This window comes from Portunus trituberculatus, chromosome 20 (assembly GCF_017591435.1).
Source record: "Portunus trituberculatus isolate SZX2019 chromosome 20, ASM1759143v1, whole genome shotgun sequence".
NCBI classification, from domain to species: domain Eukaryota; kingdom Metazoa; phylum Arthropoda; class Malacostraca; order Decapoda; family Portunidae; genus Portunus; species Portunus trituberculatus.
Genome location: NC_059274.1, coordinates 9,087,516 through 9,108,956, shown reverse-complemented (window position 1 = coordinate 9,108,956; position 21,441 = coordinate 9,087,516). Strand labels below are relative to the sequence as shown.

At 38.2% G+C, this 21,441-nt stretch overlaps 2 protein-coding genes across 2 annotated transcripts in view; one reads left to right on the top strand and one right to left on the bottom strand.

Annotated features, from left to right (window-relative positions):
• The first annotated feature begins 3,836 nt into the window (after positions 1-3,836).
• On the top strand, positions 3,837-5,474 carry LOC123506502. The gene is made up of 5 exons (XM_045258631.1): positions 3,837-4,486; positions 4,526-4,690; positions 4,790-4,938; positions 5,031-5,279; positions 5,429-5,474. Exons 1-5 carry the CDS (start codon positions 4,355-4,357, stop codon positions 5,472-5,474), a joined length of 741 nt encoding a protein of 246 aa, XP_045114566.1. The 5' UTR covers positions 3,837-4,354.
• LOC123506501 (protein trapped in endoderm-1-like) overlaps positions 5,403-21,441 on the bottom strand; it is a 34,420-nt gene continuing 18,381 nt past the window's right edge. The window contains exons 5-9 of the mRNA XM_045258630.1: positions 16,013-16,213; positions 15,660-15,811; positions 15,124-15,250; positions 14,818-14,961; positions 5,403-6,310 (exon numbers count right to left, since the gene is read on the bottom strand). Coding sequence (XP_045114565.1) covers positions 6,152-6,310; positions 14,818-14,961; positions 15,124-15,250; positions 15,660-15,811; positions 16,013-16,213 — 783 coding nt within the window. The 3' untranslated portion in view covers positions 5,403-6,151. The remainder of the gene's footprint in view (positions 6,311-14,817; positions 14,962-15,123; positions 15,251-15,659; positions 15,812-16,012; positions 16,214-21,441) is intronic.

Here is a 21,441-nt window from a genome sequence, read left to right as displayed (position 1 = left end):
TCTATGTTTGTATACATAATTTTTAATCTCTTGTTCTTATCATTTTAGTTAAACTTGCTCCATTTTTTTTCTCTTCTTTCTCTTTCATATACCATTTCTTTATCCTGTCTCCTATAATTCTCCAAAAAAATGCCTTCTTCTCCTCCTCTGACCTTTCATTATTTTTTTCTCTTGCTTCTGCCACCAGTTCATTGTGTCTCTTCCTTTCCTCCTCGTTTCTATTTTTCTTTATATATATATCTTTGCAACCTTCTGTTTCTCTGAGTTTTGTTTTTCTATTTAGTAGTTCTTCTGCTGCTGCTTGTGATTTTAGTAATATCTTAATTGGTCTCACTGTTCCTTCTTGATATGGTGTGTGTGTGTGTGTGTGTATTTACCTAGTTGTAGTTTTACAGGGCCTGGGCTTTACGCTCGTGTGGCCCCGTCTCCATATCTACACTTATCCAATTTTTCTTTAAAACTATGTACACTCTTTCCTGACACCACTTCCTCATTCAAACTGTTCCAAGTCTCAACACATCTCTGCGGGAAACTATATATTTTTTAATATCTCTCAGACATCTTCCCTTCCTCAGTTTCTTTCTATGCGATCTTATGCTTCTAATGTCATATTCTTCTCTCAGAATCAGTTTCTCATTATCCACTTGATCCATTCCGTTAATCAATTTATAAACTTGTATCAAATCCCCTCTCTCCCATCTTTGTTCCAAGGTTGGTAGATCCATAGCCTTTAGTCTCTCCTCATATGTCATCCCCTTAAATTCTGGAACCATTCTTGTAGCCATTTTTTGTAGTCTCTCTAATTTTCTTATGTGTTTCTTTTTATGGGGAGTCCACATAACTCCTGCATATTCCAATCTAGGTCTTATTTTAGTACTTATCAATTTCTTCATCATTTCCTTGTCCATATAGTGAAATGCTACTCCAATATTCCTTAGCAAATTATACGTCTCTCTGAAAATTCTATCAATATGGCTAACCGGTTGATTATTTTCTTCCATTGTCACTCCCAAGTCCTTTTCCTTTTTTACTTTTTCTAGTTATACTCCATCTCCCATCTTATAGATTCCCACTGGTCGTCTTTCACTTTTTCCCATTTCCATGACATGGCTTTTGTCCACACTGAATTCCATCTCCCAATTTTTACTCCATTTCCAGATCTTGTTTAAGTCTTCCTGCAGTATTTCACAATCCTCTTTTTGTTTTATAACTCTGCAGTTTCGCATCGTCCGCAAACAGATTTATGTAGCTGTTCACTCCCTCTGGCATGTCATTTATATATATGAGAAAAAGTATTGGCGCCAATACTGACCTTTGTTGCACTCCGCTTGCTACTGATCTCCACTTGGACTTCATATCTTTAACTACCTTCCTTATTTCTCTCCCCCCTCAAATAGTTTTCCATCCATCTCAATGTGCTTCCTTTTAAGCCACCCTTCTCCTCTAACTTCCATAGTAATCTTGCATGTGGTACTTTATCAAACGCCTTTTTTAAATCCAAATAAATACAGTCAATCCATTCCTCTCTCTTGTACTCTATCAACTATTCTAGAGTAGAAATTCAATAAATTTGTTACACACGACCGACCTTTTCTAAAACCAAATTGGCTATTTGATAATAATTTTTTGTCTTCAAGAAACTTGATCCATTGTTTCTTTATTACTCTTTGACACATCTTGCATATTACACTAGTTAGTGATACTGGTCTGTAATTTAAAGGTTCTTCCTTCTTTCCTTTCTTATATATGGGAACCACCTCAGCTCTTTTCCATTCTACTGGTACTGTTCCATTTTCTATTGAGCATTTTATGATGTTGTATATAGGACCTGCTAGTTCTTCCTTACATTCTTTCAGTGTTCTGCCTGAGACTTCATCCAGTCCCATTGCCTTTTCTTCATCTAATTCCGTCATCAATTTTTTTTATTTCAAGCTTGGTTACTTTAATATCTTTCATATAGACAGTCTCTTTACTACCCTGTGGTCTTTTGAATATGGATTCCTTAGTAAAGACCTCCTGAAATTTACTATTTAACAGTTCTGCCATACTTTTTGGGTCTTCCACCATCCCATTCTCTCTTTTTAACCTTTCTATTGTTTCTTTTTGTCTTATTTTTCCATTTATGAATCTGTAGAACAATTTTGGTTGCTCCTTTCATATTTTGACAATGTCCTTTTCATAGTTCCTCTCCTCTTCCTTCCTCACCTTAGCATATTCATTTCTTGTTGCTTTGAAGTGTTCCTTATTTTCTGGAATTCTATTTCTCCACCTTTTCCATGCTCCATCTCTTTTTTCCTTTGCCCTAGCACACCTTTCGTTAAACCAATCTTTCTTTCCTTCATCATTAGGTCTATATTTCATGACATATTCCCTGACTCCTGTTTTGTATATTTTCAAAAATAAGTTATATATATTTCTCTTGCATTCTCTCTGAGTTTTCCATCTCCTCCCAGTTAATGCTTTTAAAATAGTTCTTGAGGTTCTCAATATCAGCCTTTCTGTAGTTTAATCATTCTCCTTTGTATGATTCGTCTCTATCTTCCTTTCCTTCTTCTATATCCATTTCTAATATTACATGGTCACTCTTTCCCAATGGGCACTTATATCTTATATCATCATTAATTTATATACCCCTTGTAAAAACCAGGTCCAATCTTGCCAACTCATCATTTCCTCTGAATCTTGTGTTTTCCTTTTCTCTTTTGGTCCATCATATTATCTATCATTAGATTCATGAATCTATCTCCCAGGCTTCTTCACCCCATACCACTTTCATAATTTTCCCAGTCCATCTCCTTACAGTTGAAATCTACTAATATCACTTTTCTTCTTTCTTTAATGATTCTCGTTAGATTCCTTATTGTGTCATCTATCATGTCTTTATATTCTTGATTGGTCCATGCATTTGTTTTTGGTGGCACATATGTTCCAATGATTGTTAACTCTTTTTTATTAATATGTATCTTAATATAGAGTACTTCTGCTTTTCCTTCCCCACACTCCACTTGGTTTACCACCATCTCTTTCCTTAACATCATCATGACTCCTCCTCCTCCTTTACCAGCTCTGTCTTTCCTCCATATATTATACCTATTATCTATGTCTATTTTTATTACCTCATTTAATTTTGTTTCAACCAGGCATACAATATCCAGTTCTTCTTTCTTTATGTAATCTCTTAATTATGATTTACTTGATAAAACTCCCTCTATGTTCGTATACATAATTTTTAATCTCATGTTCTTATCATTTTTAGTTAAATTTGCCCTATTTTTTTCTCTTCCATCTCTATATATATATATATATATATATATATATATATATATATATATATATATATATATATATATATATAATTTCTTCTTTATCCTGTCTCCTATAATTCTCCAAAAGAAATGCCTTCTCCTCCTCTGACCTTTCATTATTTTTTTCATTAATACCACTATTGTTTCTTCTTTCTTTCTTCTTGTTGATATTAAATTTCTTAATGTTTTCTTTTCTTATTTTCATTGTGAAGTGGTGAGTAGTACCTACCTGAAGTATTGACAATTTGACAGCATGGATTCCATGGAACATTACCTGCATGAACCATGAGGTGTGTGTGTGTGTTACTTCAGTTTCTATGGAGAGGAAGAGGTAGCCATGGTGTGCCTGCCTGTAAGGTATAGTATGGTATGGCATGGTGTGGTGTGGTATGGAAGCACAGCCACACACCATATGGTTTTGACTTTTGACAGCATCCAACGGTAGCATCACCAGAGATGTGTGTTTGTTTCATGCATGAATTAAAGATGATCCTAACTATTAAAAGATAGCTCATTGTATTTGGATTTTGCAGGATAAATGACATGTACTGAAACACAGTTCTTTTATTCATCATGAAAATATTCTTGTAGCATGAGACCATGAAGGATAACCATCATGCATTATACATCATATATCATCAAAACACAAGCAGAATGATATACAATAATATGGTAACAAAATTTGGTTTGTTTACAAAATTATAAAATTGCAGTTACCAATTTGATAAAAAGCAATAAGTAAAAAATCATTTGCGTTACTTTGAACACTGAGAAGAGACAGAGAGCTTGAATCAAATGTTCCGCATTGCTATAACATCCCATATCATTTGTTCTTGATTTGCAGGGAGCAGGTACCAACATTTTGATCCACTAGATACAGTATGAAGTACACTAGGTACATGTACTTACTTCGACTCCAGTGCATATTCCTCTCTCATGCTCTCATTTTTTTTCTTTTTTATAATAATTTAGTCTAATCGTAACTGACTCTTTGGTAATACATGTGATGATAGCACAAGTATGGTGTAGTGACATGTGATCCTTGCCACATGTATGGTGTGGTGACATGTGATCCTTGCCACATGTATGGTGTGGTGACATGTGATCCTTGCCACATGTATGGTGTGGTGACATGTGATCCTTGCCACATGTATGGTGTGGTGACATGTGATCCTTGCCACATGTATGGTGGTGACATGTGACATGTGATCCTTGCACACATGTATGGTGTGGTGACATGTGATCCTTGCCACATGTATGGTGTGGTGACATGTGATCCTTGCCACATGTATGGTGTAGTGACATGTGATCCTTGCCACATGTATGGTGTGGTGACATGTGATCCTTGCCACATGTATGGTGTGGTGACATGTGATCCTTGCCACATGTATGTGATCCTTGCCACATGTATAGTGTGGTGACATGTGATCCTTGCCACATGTATGGTGTGGTGACATGTGATCCTTCCATGTATGGTGTGTGACATGTATGGTGTGGTGACATGTGATCCTTGCCACATGTATGGTGTGGTGACATGTGATCCTTGCCACATGTATGGTGTGGTGACATGTGATCCTTGCCACATGTATGGTGTGGTGACATGTGATCCTTGCCACATGTATGGTGTGGTGACATGTGATCCTTGCCACATGTATGTGATCCTTGCCACATGTGTGGTGACATGTGATCCTTGCCACATGTATGTGATCCTTGCCACATGGTGACATGTGATCCTTGCCACATGTATGGTGTGGTGACATGTGATCCTTGCCACATGTATGGTGTGGTGACATGTGATCCTTGCCACATGTATGGTGTGGTGACATGTGATCCTTGCCACATGTATGGTGTAGTGACATTTGATCCTTGCCACATGTATGATGTGGTGACATGTGATCCTTGTCACATGTATGGTGTGGTGACATGTGATCCTTGCCACATGTATGGTGTAGTGACATGTGATCCTTGCCACATGTATAGTGACATGTGATCCTTGCCACATGTATGGTGACATTTTAAATGTGCCAAGACAAAAATATAGTATTTTTGATCCTTGCCACATGTATGGTGTATCTTTAACACAGAGAACCTTTTATGATATTTGATCCTTGCCACATGTATAGTGTGGTGACATGTGATCCTTGCCACATGTATGGTGTGGTGACGTGATCCCTGCCACATGTATGATGTGGTGACATGTTATCCTTGTCACTCAGGTGACAGGTGCATGGGTGCCTTGATCCAGTGAATGGCCAACACAGAGCTAGTCTCCTCTCTCTGTGACTCCCTCAACTCTACACTGTGGATAACATTACACTGAAGATCAAACTCACTTAACATATGATGTCTCTCTGTAACTTACCATATATTACATCTTGTCTTCATAGTTTAAATTATCCATACTATATGCATTAAGTTGGTTTCTTAATAGCTGCTGGTTGTTGAGGAATACTAAGACATTTTAAATGAAATCTTTCTTAAACTGGAAGCCAAGACAAAAATACTTAAACTTTTTAAGAATACAGTCATATTGTAGTATTTTGAAAATAATCCTAAACTAAACATGTACTTCCCTCATCACTTCCATACAAATATCTTTAACACAGAGAACCTTTTATGTATACATGGTGCAAGGGGTTAGCCAGACAGATATATACATGAGCCACAAGGCAGTATTTCCTTGGTGTGCACCATAAGAGACACAATTCACACCTTCATGAGTCAAGCAGTTATGGGTTGATATCTCATAAAGCTTCCCAGGAGGAGAAAGAGAATCAATGTTTATAACAGTAATCTCACTCTCAAGTGTTTGTTATGTCTCAACGTCACAGTCATGGCTGTCTCTCTTACAGGCGTGTATCGTTCACCTGGGGCGAGGAATTCACTTCACTTCCTTTCCTGTTCAACTGGAACCTCACAGAGAGATTTGGTGTGGTCCCACGGGACTGGCGGCGACTGTCCTGGCTTGTCTGCTCCTCTCGCCAGTGGAACCGACGCCTTGACATCTGTGGTGATGTATACATTGAGTTATTTTCTCTTTCACCACTTATTGTCAAATGTCATGCATGCTTTTTCTATACAGGTGAGCTACTTTCTCCTTCATTTGTTGGTAAATGTCATTTATGCATTTCTCTTTAAGTGAGCTACTTCTTATTGTGGCCAGATGTCATGTACCTATGTATTTCTGGTGCTTCTACTAACAGCATCAACAGTGATGAATATTATGACTCACAACACATTACAGAATGCCTTTTCCTTTGTGTATTAGTAATTCCTGCACATGCAAGGTTGTGCTGAGGAAATATTGAAATGTTGAAAGGAAACAATAAAATCAACTTCTTGGATGGGAAGTAAAAAGTTCCCTAGGCAAAGATTTCCAGTACTTCACTTGTGACACCTGACACTTCATTCATGAAACCTGACACACACATTCACACAAAACACACACACACACACACACGCCCGGTAGCTCAGTGGTTAGAGTGCTGGCTTCACAAGCCAGAGGACCGAGGTTCGATTCCCCGGCCGGGTGGAGATATTTGGGTGTGTCTTTCGTAGCCCCTGTTCACCTAGCATTGAGTAGGTATGGGATGTATATCGAGGAGTTGTGACCTTGTTGTCCCGGTGTGTGGTGTGTGCCTAGTCTCAGGCCTATCCGAAGATCGGAAATAATGAGCTCTGAGCTCGCTCCATAGGGTAACATCTGGCTGTCTCGTCAAAGACTGCAGCAGATCATACAGTGAAATACACACACTCACTCACACACACACACACACACACACACACACACACACACACACACACACACACACACACACACACACAGTAGTTGAAGATAAAGCCCAGGCCCTGTAAAACTACAACTAGGTAAATACACAAGATTCAGAGGAAACGATGAACCGGCGAGATTGGACCTGGTTATTACAAGGGGTATACAAATGAAAGATAATATAAGATATAAGTGCCCATTGGGAAAGAGTGACCATGTAATATTAGAAATGGATATAGAAGAGGGAAAGGAAGATATAGAGACGAATCATACAAAGGAGACCAATTAAATTACAGAAAGGCTGATATTGAGAACCTCAAGAACTATTTCAAAAACATTAACTGGGAGGAGATGAAAAATTCAGAGAGGGTGCAAGAGAAGTATAACATATTTTTGGAAATGTACAAAACAGGAGTCAGGGAATATGTCCCGAAATATAGACCTAAAGAAGAAGGAAAGAAAGATTGGTTTAATGCAAGGTGTGCTAGGGCAAAAGAGAAAAGAGATGGAGCATGGAAAAGGTGGAGGAGAAATAGAAATCCAGGAAATAAGGAAAACTTCAAGGTAGCGAGAAATTTATATGTTAAGGTGAGGAAGAAAGAGGAAAGAAACTATGAAAAGGACATTGTTGAAAAATGTAAAAAGCAACCAAAATTGTTCTACAGATTCATAAATGAAAAAATAAGGCAAAAAGAAACAATAGAAAAGTTAAAAGGAGATTGCGGGATGATAGAAGACCCAAAAAGTATGGCAGAACTGTTAAATAGTAAATTTCATGAGGTCTTTACTAAGGAATCCAAATCTGAAAGGCCACAGGGTAATAGAGAGACCGTCTATATGAAAGAGATTAAAGTAACCAAGCTTGAAATAAAAGAGTTAATGAAGGAACTGGATGAAGAGAAGGCAATGGGACCGGATGAAGTCTCAGGCAGAATACTGAAAGAATGTAGGGAAGAACTAGCAAGTCCTATATACAACATCATAAAATGCTCAATAGAAAATGGAACAGTACTAGTAGAATGGAAAAGAGCTGAGGTGGTTCCCATATACAAGAAAGGAAGGAAGGAAGAACCTTTAAATTACAGACCGGCATCACTAACTAGTGTAATATGCAAGATGTGTGAAAGAGTAATAAAGAAACAATGGGTCAAGTTCCTTGAAAGCAACAAATTATTATCAAAGAGCCAATTTGGTATTAGAAAAGGTCGGTCGTGTGTAACAAATTTACTGAGTTTCTACTCTAGAATAGTTGAAAGAGTACAAGAGAGAGAGGGATGGGTTGACTGTATTTATTTGGATTTAAAAAAGGCGTTCGATAAAGTGCCACATGCAAGATTACTGTGGAAGTTAGAGAAGGGTGGCTTAAAGAGAAGCACATTGAGATGGATAGAAAATTATTTGAGGGGGAGAGAAATAAGGACGGTAGTTAAAGATATGAAGTCCAAGTGGAGAGCAGTAGCAAGCAGAGTGCCACAGGGGTCAGTATTGCTGCAATACTTTTCTATATATATATATATATATATATATATATATATATATATATATATATATATATATATATATATATATATATATATATAAATGACATGCCAGAGGGAGTGAACAGCTACATAAATCTGTTTGCGGACGATGCAAAACTGTACAGAGTTATAAAGCAAAAAGAGGATTGTGAAATACTGCAGGAAGACCTAAATAAGATCTAGAAATGGAGTAAAAAGTGGGAGATGGAATTCAATGTGGACAAAAGCTATGTCATGGAAATGGGAAACAGTGAAAGATGACCAGTGGGAATCTATAAGATGGGAGATGGAGTAGAACTGGAGAAAGTAAAAAAGGAAAAGGACTTGGGAGTGACGATGGAAGAAAACAGTTAACCGGTAAGCCATATAGATAGAATTTTCAGAGAGACATATTATTTGCTAAGGAATATTGGATTAGCATTTCACTACATGGACAAAGAAATGATGGAGAAATTGATAAGTACTATAATAAGACTCAGATTGGAATATGCAGGAATTGTGTGTACCCCCATAAAAAGAAACACATAAGGAAATTGGAGAGACTACAAAAAATGGCTATAAGAATGTTTCCAGAAGTTAAAGGGATGACATATGAGGAGAGACTAAAAGCTATGGATCTACCAAACCTGGAACAGAGAAGGGAGAGAGGGGATCTGATACAAGTTTATATATTGATTAATGGAACGGATCAAGTGGATAATGAGAAACTAATCCTGAGAGAAGAATATGACATTAGAAGCACAAGATCGCATAGTAAGAAACTGAGGAAGGGAAAATGTCTGAGAGATGTTAAAAAATATAGTTTTCCGCAAAGATATGTTGAGACTTGGAATAGTTTGAGTGAGGAAGTGGTGTCAGCAACGGATTGGATAAGTGTAGATATGGAGACGGGGCCACACGAGCATAAAGCCCAGGCCCTGTAAAACTACAACTAGGTAAATACAACTAGGTAAATACACACACACACACACACACACGGGACATCGTCGATGGCGGAGGTGGTCGCTGAGCTCCAGAGCAATCATCTATAATTCTACAGTTACCTAAGAGTAACCAAGGTGGGAAAGGAGCTGGTAATGTTTGTCCCGTCTCCATATAGTCATGTTAACTGTTGATTAGCAAAATAATGTCCAGTGAAGGTAAATATAAACTGTAGCCTGCGTTTGAGCCATCAGCTGGTTTGTTTACGTCTGCGCAACATGGCGGCCGTGAACTCGAAAGATGAATCAGACTTCACAGGGTTTCAAGGAATAATGGAGAAGAGCTTATGTGAAGAAAATTCTGGAGTTAGAAGGTAAAATTGAAAAACTGTTTGAAAAGTATGAGGGCCTGGAAACGAGTTATGACAATGTAAAGAGAGACTGTGCCGATATGAAGAAGGAAAATGCAGCACTGAAAGAGGAAGTTAAGCTAATTAAAGTGAATTGCGAAAAATGTGGAGAATCTCTAGGAAAAGTGATGGAGAAGCAGGCTGAATGGAAAAAAAGTCAGGAAGTGGAAAGAAAGGAGGTAAATTACAAAGTTGCAAGTCTGGAAAAGGAAATCAAAGAGTCAGGGAGAAAACTTTGGGCCTTGCTGAAATTATAGATCAACAGATCATAGAAGAGAAGATAGCTGAGAAAGTGGTGAAGGTTATTAAGTCAAATGAGACATTGGTGAGGGAAACTGTAGACAAAAGAGATGTGTGGTGATATTTGGTGTGGAGGAGGATAAGACACCGAGTAAAATGGAGAGAGAAAAACATAAAAAGGTGATAAATAATATCATTAATGTGGTGCAGAGGAGGAAAAGACCTAGTACAAGAAATAGAGGACTTCCATAGAATTGGAAAGTTCACAAGAGAAGGTATGAGGCCAATAAGAATCAAACTTAAGTCACAAAAGGATGTAGATGAATTGGTGGAGAAGTCATGGAGGCTAGCCCAGCAGGAAACAACAAGGAAGATTTGGTTGAGAAGAGATCTCGGTGAAAAGGAAAGAGAAATGTTAAATGAGTTGAGAAAGGAGGCTTTGAAAAAATGAAGAGAGGACAGAAGAGAGAAGAAAGAGTTTTTCTGGAGAATCTTGGATATGAGACTGAGGAAGTGGTTCATAACCCAGAAAAGTACAGCAAGAAAGGACTAAAGAAACTTACATATGAGCGAAATGTAATGTATTCCAACATAAATGGAGTGATATCGGGATTTTAGAACTCAACGATTACTTGAGGGACAAGAACCCAGATATTGTGGGTCTTACTGAAACAAAACTGAGAGAGGGAGAAGACCTGATGAAGGTTGGAGAAGGAAATATAACGTTTGGAAAAGAAATAGAGTAGGTAAGATGGGAGGAGGAGTGATGTTGCTGGTTAAAAAGATATAAAGGTGGATCAAGTGAAAAAGGTATGGGAAAGGCAGAAGTGCTAAAGATCAGAGCAGAAACTAATGAAGGAAAAAGAGGCACTACATAGTGGTGTACGTACCACCTAAGACAAATGCATGGTCAGTACAGGAATATGAAGAAATGATAAGTGATACAGGAACATGTCTGGAAGAAATGTTGGGTGGCTGTGAACGAACTATAATGATGGGAGATTTTAATTGTAAAGAGGTGTGTTGGGAGGACTGGTCAATGGAAGGATCAGAGACAACATGGGGAAATACACTATTGACACTGGCAATGGAAAATGTGTTAACTCAGTGGGTCAAAGAAGATACTAGGTTTGGAGGAGAGGAGCATCGTCAAGACTGGACTTGGTCTTTAGTACAGAGCCAATGGTCATTGAGGAGATGAGGGTGGAGTGCCCTTTAGCAAAGAGTGATCATGCAGTTTTGGAGTTCAAGGTGATAGATGAAGAGAAATCTAGAAGAAATGAAGAATATAAAGTGGGAAGATGGAATTATGCCAAGACAGATTTTGGAAACCTAAAGAAATTCTTTCAAGAGACAAATTGGATGAAATTCAAGAGTGCTAAGGAGCAAATGAAAAGTGGAAGGAATTTATAAAAATATACAAAGAAGGTGAGAAAAATTTGTACCAATAAGACAACATAGAGAAGTTGGAAAGCAGGACTGGTTTAACGATAGATGTGAAAAGGCTAGAACAAGAAAAGAGGATGCATGGAAGAGGTGGAGAAGGAAAAGACGGATTAAGCAGTGGGAAAGTTACAAAAGAGCAAGAAATGAATATGTGTTGATTAGAAGAGAAGAAAGAAAGAAACAAGAAAAGGATATAATTGATAAATGTAAAGACCAACCAAGGCTTTTTACAGACATGTGAACAACAACATCAAAAATAGAGAAAGTATTGAAAGTTTAGAAGTAAATGGAGTATGCAGTGAAGATCCCAGGAAATGGCAGAGGCTATGAATGGATGCTTTCGGAAGGTATTCACAAAGGAGACTGCTTTTGACAAACCACTGGTAATGGAACAGAAAGGGATTATGAAGGAGTTTCAAGTAACTGTGGAGGAGATCAAGAACATGATGGGGAGTTTAGAAGTGAGAAAAGCTGTGGGACCTGATGGGGTATCAGGATGGATTTTAAGAGAATGCAGGGAGCAATTGGCAGAAAAAGTTTGTGAAGTAATTGATGCCTCATTAAGGGAAGGTGTAGTGCCCCAAGACTGGAAAAGAGCTAACATTGTCCCAATCTATAAATCAGGTAACAAGAGAGACCCATTGAACTATAGACCAGTGTCACTTACAAGTGTGGTAGCTAAGATGTGTGAGAGGGTGGTGAAGACTAGATGGACAGACTTCTTGGAGAAAAATGACATACTTTGTGAGTGTCAATTTGGTTTTAGGAAAGGGCGTTCATGCACGACAAACCTGATATGTTACTATTCGAGGGTGATAGATGTAATACAGGAAAGAGATGGTTGGGCTGATGGAATATATCTGGATTTAAAAAAGGCCTTTGATAAGGTACCACACCAGAGACTGATCTGGAAACTTGAAATGGTAGGAGGAGTGCATGGCAGTTTACTAAAATGGATGGAAGACTTTTGGTAGGAAGAGAAATGAGAACAATAATTAAGGACAGACCATCAGAATGGGGATTGGTGGAGAGTGGAGTTCCACAGGGATCAGTGTTGGCACCAGTAATGTTCGCAGTCTACATAAATGACATGGTGGATGGGGTGTCCAGTTATGTGAGCCTATTTGCAGACGATGCAAAATTGTTACGAAAAGTGAGATGTGACAAAGATTGCGAACTACTCCAGGAAGACTTGGACAGAATATGGAAATGGAGCTGTACATGGCAAATGGAGTTCAACACGACAAAATGCAAGAAAATAGAGTTTGGCAAGAGTGAAAGAAGAATCAGGAGTATGTACAAGATAGGAAATGAAGACATAAAACCAGTCATGAAGAAAAAGACCTTGGGGTGACAATTACCAATGACCTATCGCCAGAGAGACATATAAACAAAATAATTGGAGAAGTATTGAACTTATTGAGGAACATAAGAGTGGCGTTCGTATATCTAGATGAAGAAATGATGAAGAAAATAATTACTGCAATGATAAGACCGAGGCTTGAATATGCAACAATACAGTGGGCTCGAACTTAAAGAAACACATAAGGAAACTAGAGAAAGTACAGAGGGCTGCAACGAAAATGGTGCCTGACTTAAGAGATTTGACTTATGAAGACAGACTGAAAAGAATGCAACTTCCAACCCTGGAAAACAGAAGAGAAAGGGAGACCTGATAGCAATATACAGAGTGATGATTGGCATGGAAAAAATGGATAGGGAAGATCTGTGTATGTGGAATGGAAGAATGTCGAGAGGGCATGGGAAAAAACTAAAATGGCCACTTATAGGAGAGATGTGAAAAAATATAGCTTCCCTCATAGAAGGGTGGAAGCATGGAATAGTTTAGACGTGGAAGTGGTCAACGCAAGGAATATTCATGATTTTAAGAAAAAGCTGGACATTAATAGATATGGAGACGGGACAACACGAGCATAGCTCTTTTCCCGTATGTTACAATTAGGTAAATACAATTAGGTACACACACACACACACACACACACACACACACACACACAATGTATAAAATAGTTAATGGCATTGAAAAGATGGGCAAGCAAGACCTGGTGCTGGTGACAGAAGAAGCTGGGAGGACAAGAGGACATCCAAAGAAGATTACGAAGAGGCAGTGTGTGAAGGATATTGGAAAATACAGTTTCCACATAGAACGGTGGAAAAGTGGAATGCATTGAATGATGAAGTTGTTACAGCACATAATGTGCATAACTTTAAGGAAAATTAGATAAGTGGAGATATGGAGACAGGACACTATGAGCCTTACTTAAACCCTGTACAATACAACTAGGTAAATAAACTGTGTAATGTAGTGGTTAGCACACTCATCTCACAACCAAGAGGGCCTGGGTTCGAATCCCGGGTGTGGTGATCAAGGCAAATGGGTGTCTCTTAATTGTTCACCTAGCACCACATAGGTACAGGATATAACTCAAGGCATTGTAGCCTCGCTTTCCCGGTATGTGGAGTGTGTGTGGTCTCATTCCCACCTGAAGATTGGTCTATGGGCTCTAAGCTCACTCCATAATGGGAAAGGCTGGCTGGGTGACCAGCAGGCAACCATGAATACACACACATACCAGTATAGCCAAAACAATTCTCACCACAGAATCTACATCATCAAAATTTTCCAAGTACAGTATATCAACATAAATGAAAATGCCGAAAGGAAAATGAAAATTATAACTATTATCATAAATATACTCAATTTAATTCCTTACATTTTTCTATTTTTGTCCTGTCTTTCCTAAGCACTATAGTCAGTTTATTTTAAAGTGGCTGCTGGGTCTCAATCTGGGAGCAGAATTCCTATTATCATATCTTGAGAAAAACAGTAGGATAACTAGTCTATTCTTGTGATTAATTGTGTTGATCAATAGAAAACAGGTATTGTACACATAAAATGAATTATATCATGAATAAGCTACATACACTGAACAGTAACCCAAGTGTCTACTTCCTCAAACTGAGACCCAGCAGCCAGTTTAGAGTAGACAGAGTGTAGTACTAATGGTCTCCTTGCCTGAGCCTTGTGATGGATCCCTTCCCACAGCTTGCTCACCTCTCATCATAAATAGTATACTTAACTTCCTTATATATTTCTCTATATTTTGTCCTGTCCTTCCTGATCATTAGTACTAATGGTCTCCTTATCTGAGCCTGGTGATGGATCTCTTCCCTCAGCCTGCTTACCTCCTTAAAGTCTGGCCACCACTGTGAGATGTAGTTGACGTAAGCATCCCTGTACTGGTTATTCATGAATACATAGATGAAGATATTGATGCAATACTGGGCCCAATAGAGTGGGTGCAGTAGCAGTAGTGCAGCTTTGTTCACCTACAACACAGACCATGGATTACACACATATATACTATTGCTTCAAATCTCTCTTTGAAGTCATGAAAAAGATGTACAATGGACTATTTGCATTTTCATACAAAGCACCACCATAAGAAAGAAATGGAGGAGAGAAGAGACAACGGTAAAGAGCAGTGTTACCTTGGTCTCCATGAAGTGTGCCACAGAGACAGGTGTGCAACAAATCAGGAATGCCAGGAAAATGACACCTATGGTGCGTGCTATCCGAATGTCCCGAGCACGCAGTCCCTCCACTGGTCGCTGGGAACTGAACCAACACCACTCCCCATCAATAACTCTACTACATACATTAGAGGCAAAGGATGCTTCTCTGGGAATGCTACTAAGGATTAGTCACTCCATCAATGTAGAAAAAATGTAGGAACAGAAAGAAAAAGCTAGCAATACAGCATGAACAGAAAGGACAACGGAAATATAAGACATGATATTTCCATTATGCAGCAGAATAGCTCTTGAAGTGGTATATTAACACAAGTAATGGATAATAATATTGCATATCTCAATAACCATATGTATGTACAAAAATCAGAAGCTATTCCTGAAATCAGATTAAAATCATCTCTAAAGAAAGTCTGTTATTGACCATTATGTCTGCAATGACTGTATCCTGCATGAAATAGCAACATTCTACCTCTCTTTTGCTCTTCCTCACTCACTTGGTCTTCCTGGAGTCCTCCGAGGCATTGTGTCTGCGTCGCGCCAACAGATTGGCTGAACTCTGTGCCTGAATCCACAACAAACAAACAAGCATGTGAGGGGACACAAAGCTTACAAAGTGTTGCTCTGCTACTACTTTATAATTAGATATCTGCTAATGGTGCCTTTTGTAACCAGTGAAGGCTTGAACTTAAAATGCAATACCAAACAACATATATATAGTACAGATCTTAAGTGAATGATGTCAGCCACAGTACTGTCTTACAAAGAAGATCCCCCACAGCAACTCTCCTAGGTGTAAAGGAACAGCTGTTAAAGCAACACAACAACAAAAGTAAACAAGTTAAAGGGGAATGTAATGTATTGTATTCAGTATGAGACGAAGAAAGGAACGCACCTTATAGTAGATGTACGAGTATGAGGTGATGATGACGATGCAAGGCAGCAGGAAGCCCAGGGAAAGGAACACTTTCCTTGGGGCTTTTTTATGGGCTGTTTTATCATCAAAGTCACACTCCTCCGTGTCGAGATTGTATGTGAACTGCCCGTACACCTGCACACCACAACACAGGGCAACACTTGACAAGAGTGATAATACAATTCTCATATCAACAACAAGGATAGTCACCTATCTATCCACTGGCAATCTTGCATGAGGTTGGCTAAAGCAGTAGACCAGACAAAGTAGCACACACACACACACACACATGCACGTGAGAAAATACAGTTTCCCGCATTGCAGTATTGATAAGTGGAATAAACTGAGCAGTGATGTCGTTGACGCGGTGTGTGTCAATCAGATGAAAGAGAGATATGACAGGAGTGGACAAGGAGACAGGACACAGAGAGCTTAGATTGGGCCCTGTAATACACAAATAGGTAAATACACACACACACACACACACACACACACACACACACACACACACACACACACACACACACACACACACACATATATGATATATGGAGACGGGGCCACACGAGCATAAAGCCTAGGCCCTGTAAAACTACAACTAGGTAAATACACACACACTGGTGTCACTTACAAGCATTAATGAAATTTGTGTGAAATAATTATTAAAGAAAAAATGGGTTAAACATCTGAAAGAAGAACAAGTCATATCAAACACACAATTTGGGTTCAGGACATGACAGTCATGTGTGTCAAACTTATTAAGCTTCTACTCAAGCATAATAGAAGGACTGGAAAGCAGAGATGGATGGGTGGACACAGTACACTTGGACATAAAAAAGGCTTTTGATAAAGTTCCTCATGGAAGACTACTTTGAAAACTAGAGAACATAGGAGGACTGCCAGGAACTTTGCTAGAATGGACAAGGGATTATTTGAAGGACAGGAGATGAGAACTGTGATCAGAGACACATACTCATCTTGGGGTAAAGTAACAAGCAGAATGCCACAAGGGTCAGTATAAGCCCCCATTATGTTTCAAATTTATGTAAACAACATTCACAATGGGGTATATTAATTTATTTGATGATGCAAAGCTGCTAAGAGTTATCAAAACCCAGGAGGACTGTTTGCTGTTACAGGAAGATATAAACAAAATCTATGAGTGGAGTAAGAAGTGGAAATTGGAGTTCAGCGTCAAGAAATGTCATGCAACAGAACTAGGAAAGAGCAAAAGAAGACCAGTATGGAACTATCTGATGGGAGAGGAACAAATAATAAAGACTAAAGAGGAAAAAGATCTGGGAGTGATTATACAGGAAAATCTGAACCATAAAAACACATAAACGAGATATTTGGATTATCATATAAAATGTTGATTAATATAAGAGTGACATTTCAATTCATGGACAAAGATAAGATGAAAAAAATTATCACAAGCATGATATGTCCAAAAGCTGGAATATGCAGCTGTGGAGTGGTTTCCAAGCTCTAAAAAGGATATAAGAAGATTAGAACGGATACAGAAGATTGCTACAAAGATGGTGCCGGAACTAAAGAACCTAACATATGAAGAACGACAGAAGGAAATGAGACCTAATAACAATATACAAGATAGTCAATGTCATTGAAAAGATAGACAAGGAAGACCTGGTGCTGCTGACAGAAGATAGAAGGACAAGAGGACATATAAAGAAGATCACTATGAGGCAGTGTGTGAAGGATATTGAAAAATACAGTTTTCCACATAGAATGGTGGAGAAGTGGAATGCATTGAATAATGAAGTTGTTACAGCACATAATGTGCATAACTTTAAGGAAAAGTTTGATAAATGAAGACATGGAGACAGGACACTATGAGCCCCACTCAAACCCTGTACAATACAACTAGGTAAATACAACTAAGTAAATAAAGTCCTACTCACTCCTACCTGAAGATTGGTCTATGAGGTCTGAGCTCACTCCATAATGGGAAAGGCTGGCTGGGCGACCAGCAGACGGCCGTGGTGAATTACACGGATATATGGTATGGGAAGAACAACGCAGAAGTAATAAGTATAAGGTTAAAAAGTGATGGAAAAGAATTAATAATCATGGTGACCTATGTACCTCCTAAAACAAATTCTTGGACATTAAGGGAATACGACAATATGATCAAGGATACTTTACAGAGTTTGGAAAGTGTATTAACTGGAAAAAAAAGGTGATACTAGTAGGAGATTTTAATTGTAAGGAGGTGGATTGGGAAAATCTAGTAAGTGGTGTTGGAGAGGAAGCATGGGGAGAGAGATTTCTTAATCTAATGATGGAAAATATGATGGAACAGAGGGTGAAAGAAAATACTAGATATAGAGGAGATGATGAACTGGCTAGACTGGATTTGGTATTAACACGAGAAGTGTACCCATGTGGGGATATACAATACAAATGTCCATTGGGAAGAGTGATCATGTGGTTATGAAAATGCAGATGGCAATAACACAGCGAAGGAAAGATGAGACATACAGGAGTGGTAGATTGAATTATAGAAAGATGGACACAGAAAGTTTGAAAAATTATTTCAGAACATTAGATTGGGAGGAGATGTTACAAATCAGAGAAGTGCAAAAAAAATATGAGATTTTCATGAAATATTATAAAGAAGGAGTTATGAAATTTGTACCAAAGTATAAACCGAGAGAGGAAGGAAGAAAGGATTGGTTTAATGCAACTTGTGTTAAGGCTAAAGAAAAGAGATGTGGCTTGGAAAAGATGGAAAAAGAGCAGGAATATACTAAATAAGGAGAATTATAGAGTGGCGAGAAATGAGTATGTGAGGGTAAGGAGGGAGGAAGAAAGAAAATTTGAAAAAGATATTGTAGACAAGAGTAAGGAACATCCAAAATTGTTTTACAGGTTCATAAATGGTAAACTTAAAAAGAGAGAGTCCATTGAAAGGTTAAAAGGAGAGCAAGGGATAGTATATGACCCTAAAAATATCGCAGAATTACTAAATAATAGGTTTCAACAAGTATTTACTAAAGAAACAATGTTTGTAAAGCCTCAGAATGTAGAAAGAAATGTGCACATGGATGACATTAAGATACCTAAAAAGGAGTTATATAAAATGTTGGAGGAACTTAAAGATGATAAAGCGATGGGACCAGATGAAGTTTCAGGCAAATTATTGAAGGAATGTAGAGAAGAATTGATAGTTCCATTATATGATATTATAAGGTGCTCATTAGAAACAGGGGAAGTACCGGTAGAGTGGAAAAGAGCTGAAGTGGTGCCCATTTATAAGGGAGGCAGTAAGGAAGAGCCTCTTAACTATAGACCTGTGTCTTTAACAAGTGTGGTCGGTAAGAATGTAGAAAGAAATGTGCACATGGATGACATTAAGATACCTAAAAAGGAGTTATATAAAATGTTGGAGGAACTTAAAGATGATAAAGCGATGGGACCAGATGAAGTTTCAGGAAAATTATTGAAGGAATGTAGAGAAGAATTGATAGATCCATTATATGATATTATAAGGTGCTCATTAGAAACAGGGGAAGTACCGGTAGAGTGGAAAAGAGCTGAAGTGGTGCCCATTTATAAGGGAGGCAGTAAGGAAGAGCCTCTTAACTATAGACCTGTGTCTTTAACAAGTGTGGTCGGTAAGATTTGTGAGAGGGTGATAAAAAAATATTGGATACGGTTCCTGGAGGATCATAATTATTATCAGATCATCAATTTGGCTTTAGGAAAGGGAGGTCATGTGTAACAAATCTACTGAGCTTTTATTCGAGAGTGGTTGACAAAATACAAGAGAGAGAGGGATGGATGGACTGTGTATATTTAGATTTAAAAAAAGCTTTTGACAAGGTACCGCACATGAGACTGCTATGGAAATTAGAGATTTATGGAGGACTGAAGGGAAAAGTGTTAAAGTGGATGGAAAACTACTTGAGATGGAGAGAGATGAGAACGGTAATAAGGGATGCAAAGTCGGACTGGTTGGTGGTTGAGAGTGGAGTCCCACAAGGCTCAGTGCTGGCACCAATACTTTTCCTTGTCTATATTAATGATATGCCAGAGGGAGTAAACAGTTATATTAATTTGTTTGCGGATGATGCGAAGTTGTGTAGGTGTGTGAAGAGTGAAGAAGATTGTGAAATTTTACAAGCAGATCTGGATAGGATTTGGGAGTAGAGCAAGAGGTGGGAGATGGAATTTAATCTGAGCAAAAGTCATGTGATGGAGATGGGGAAGAGTGGAAGACGGCCAAGAGGGTCATATAAGATGGGTGAAGGAGTAGTGTTGAAAACGGTGGAAAAGGAAAAGAATTTGGGAGTGATAATACAAGACCATGGGCAGTTTGAGGCTCATATTGACAAGATGTTTGGAGAAACATATAATTTGATTAGAAATATTGGATTAGCCTTTCATTATATGGATAAAGATATGATGAAGAAATTAATTAGTATGGTAATTAGACCAAGATTGGAATATGCTGGAGTGGTTTGGTCCCCTTATAAAAAGAAGCATATAAGGAAGTTGGAGAGATTGCAGAGAATGGCAACAAAAATGGTTCCGGAATTTGCAGAAATGACCTATGAGGAGAGATTAAAAGAAATGAATTTGCTTACCTTGGAACAAAGAAGAGAAAGAGGAGATTTAATACAGGTTTATAAACTGTTGAACGGTTTGGATGAAGTGGATAATGAGCAAATGATGTTGAGAGAGGAAAATTTAAATAGAACTACGAGATTGCATAGTAAAAAGATAGCCATGGGAATATGCATGAAGGATGTGAAGAAATATAGTTTCCCACACAGATGTGTGGAGGTGTGGAATAGTTTGAGTGAGGAGGTGGTGTCAGCGAGGAGTGTGCATAGTTTTAAAGGAAGGTTGGATGTGTGTAGATATGGAGACGGGGCCACACGAGTAATACCCAGGCCCTGTGAAATTACAACTATGTGAATACAACTAGGTGAATACACACACAGCATAAGGAAATGGTATATAAATGAGAAGGAAGAGAAAAAAGTGGAAAAAGTTTAACTAAAAATGATAAAGGCAAAAGACTAAAAATGTTGTATACGAACATAGACGAAGTTTTATCAAGTAAATTAGAATTAAGAGATTACATAAAGAAAGAAGAACCGGATATTGTATGCCTGGCTGAAACAAAACTAAATGAGGCAATCAAAATAGACTTGAATAATAGGTATAATGTATGGAGGAGAGACAGAGGGGGTAAAGGAGGAGGAGGAGTCATGATAATGTTAAGGAAGGAGATAGTGATAAACCAAGTGGAATGTGGGGAAGGAAAAGCAGAAGTACTGTATGTTAAGATGCATATTAATAAAAAAGAGTTAACAATCATTGTAACATATGTG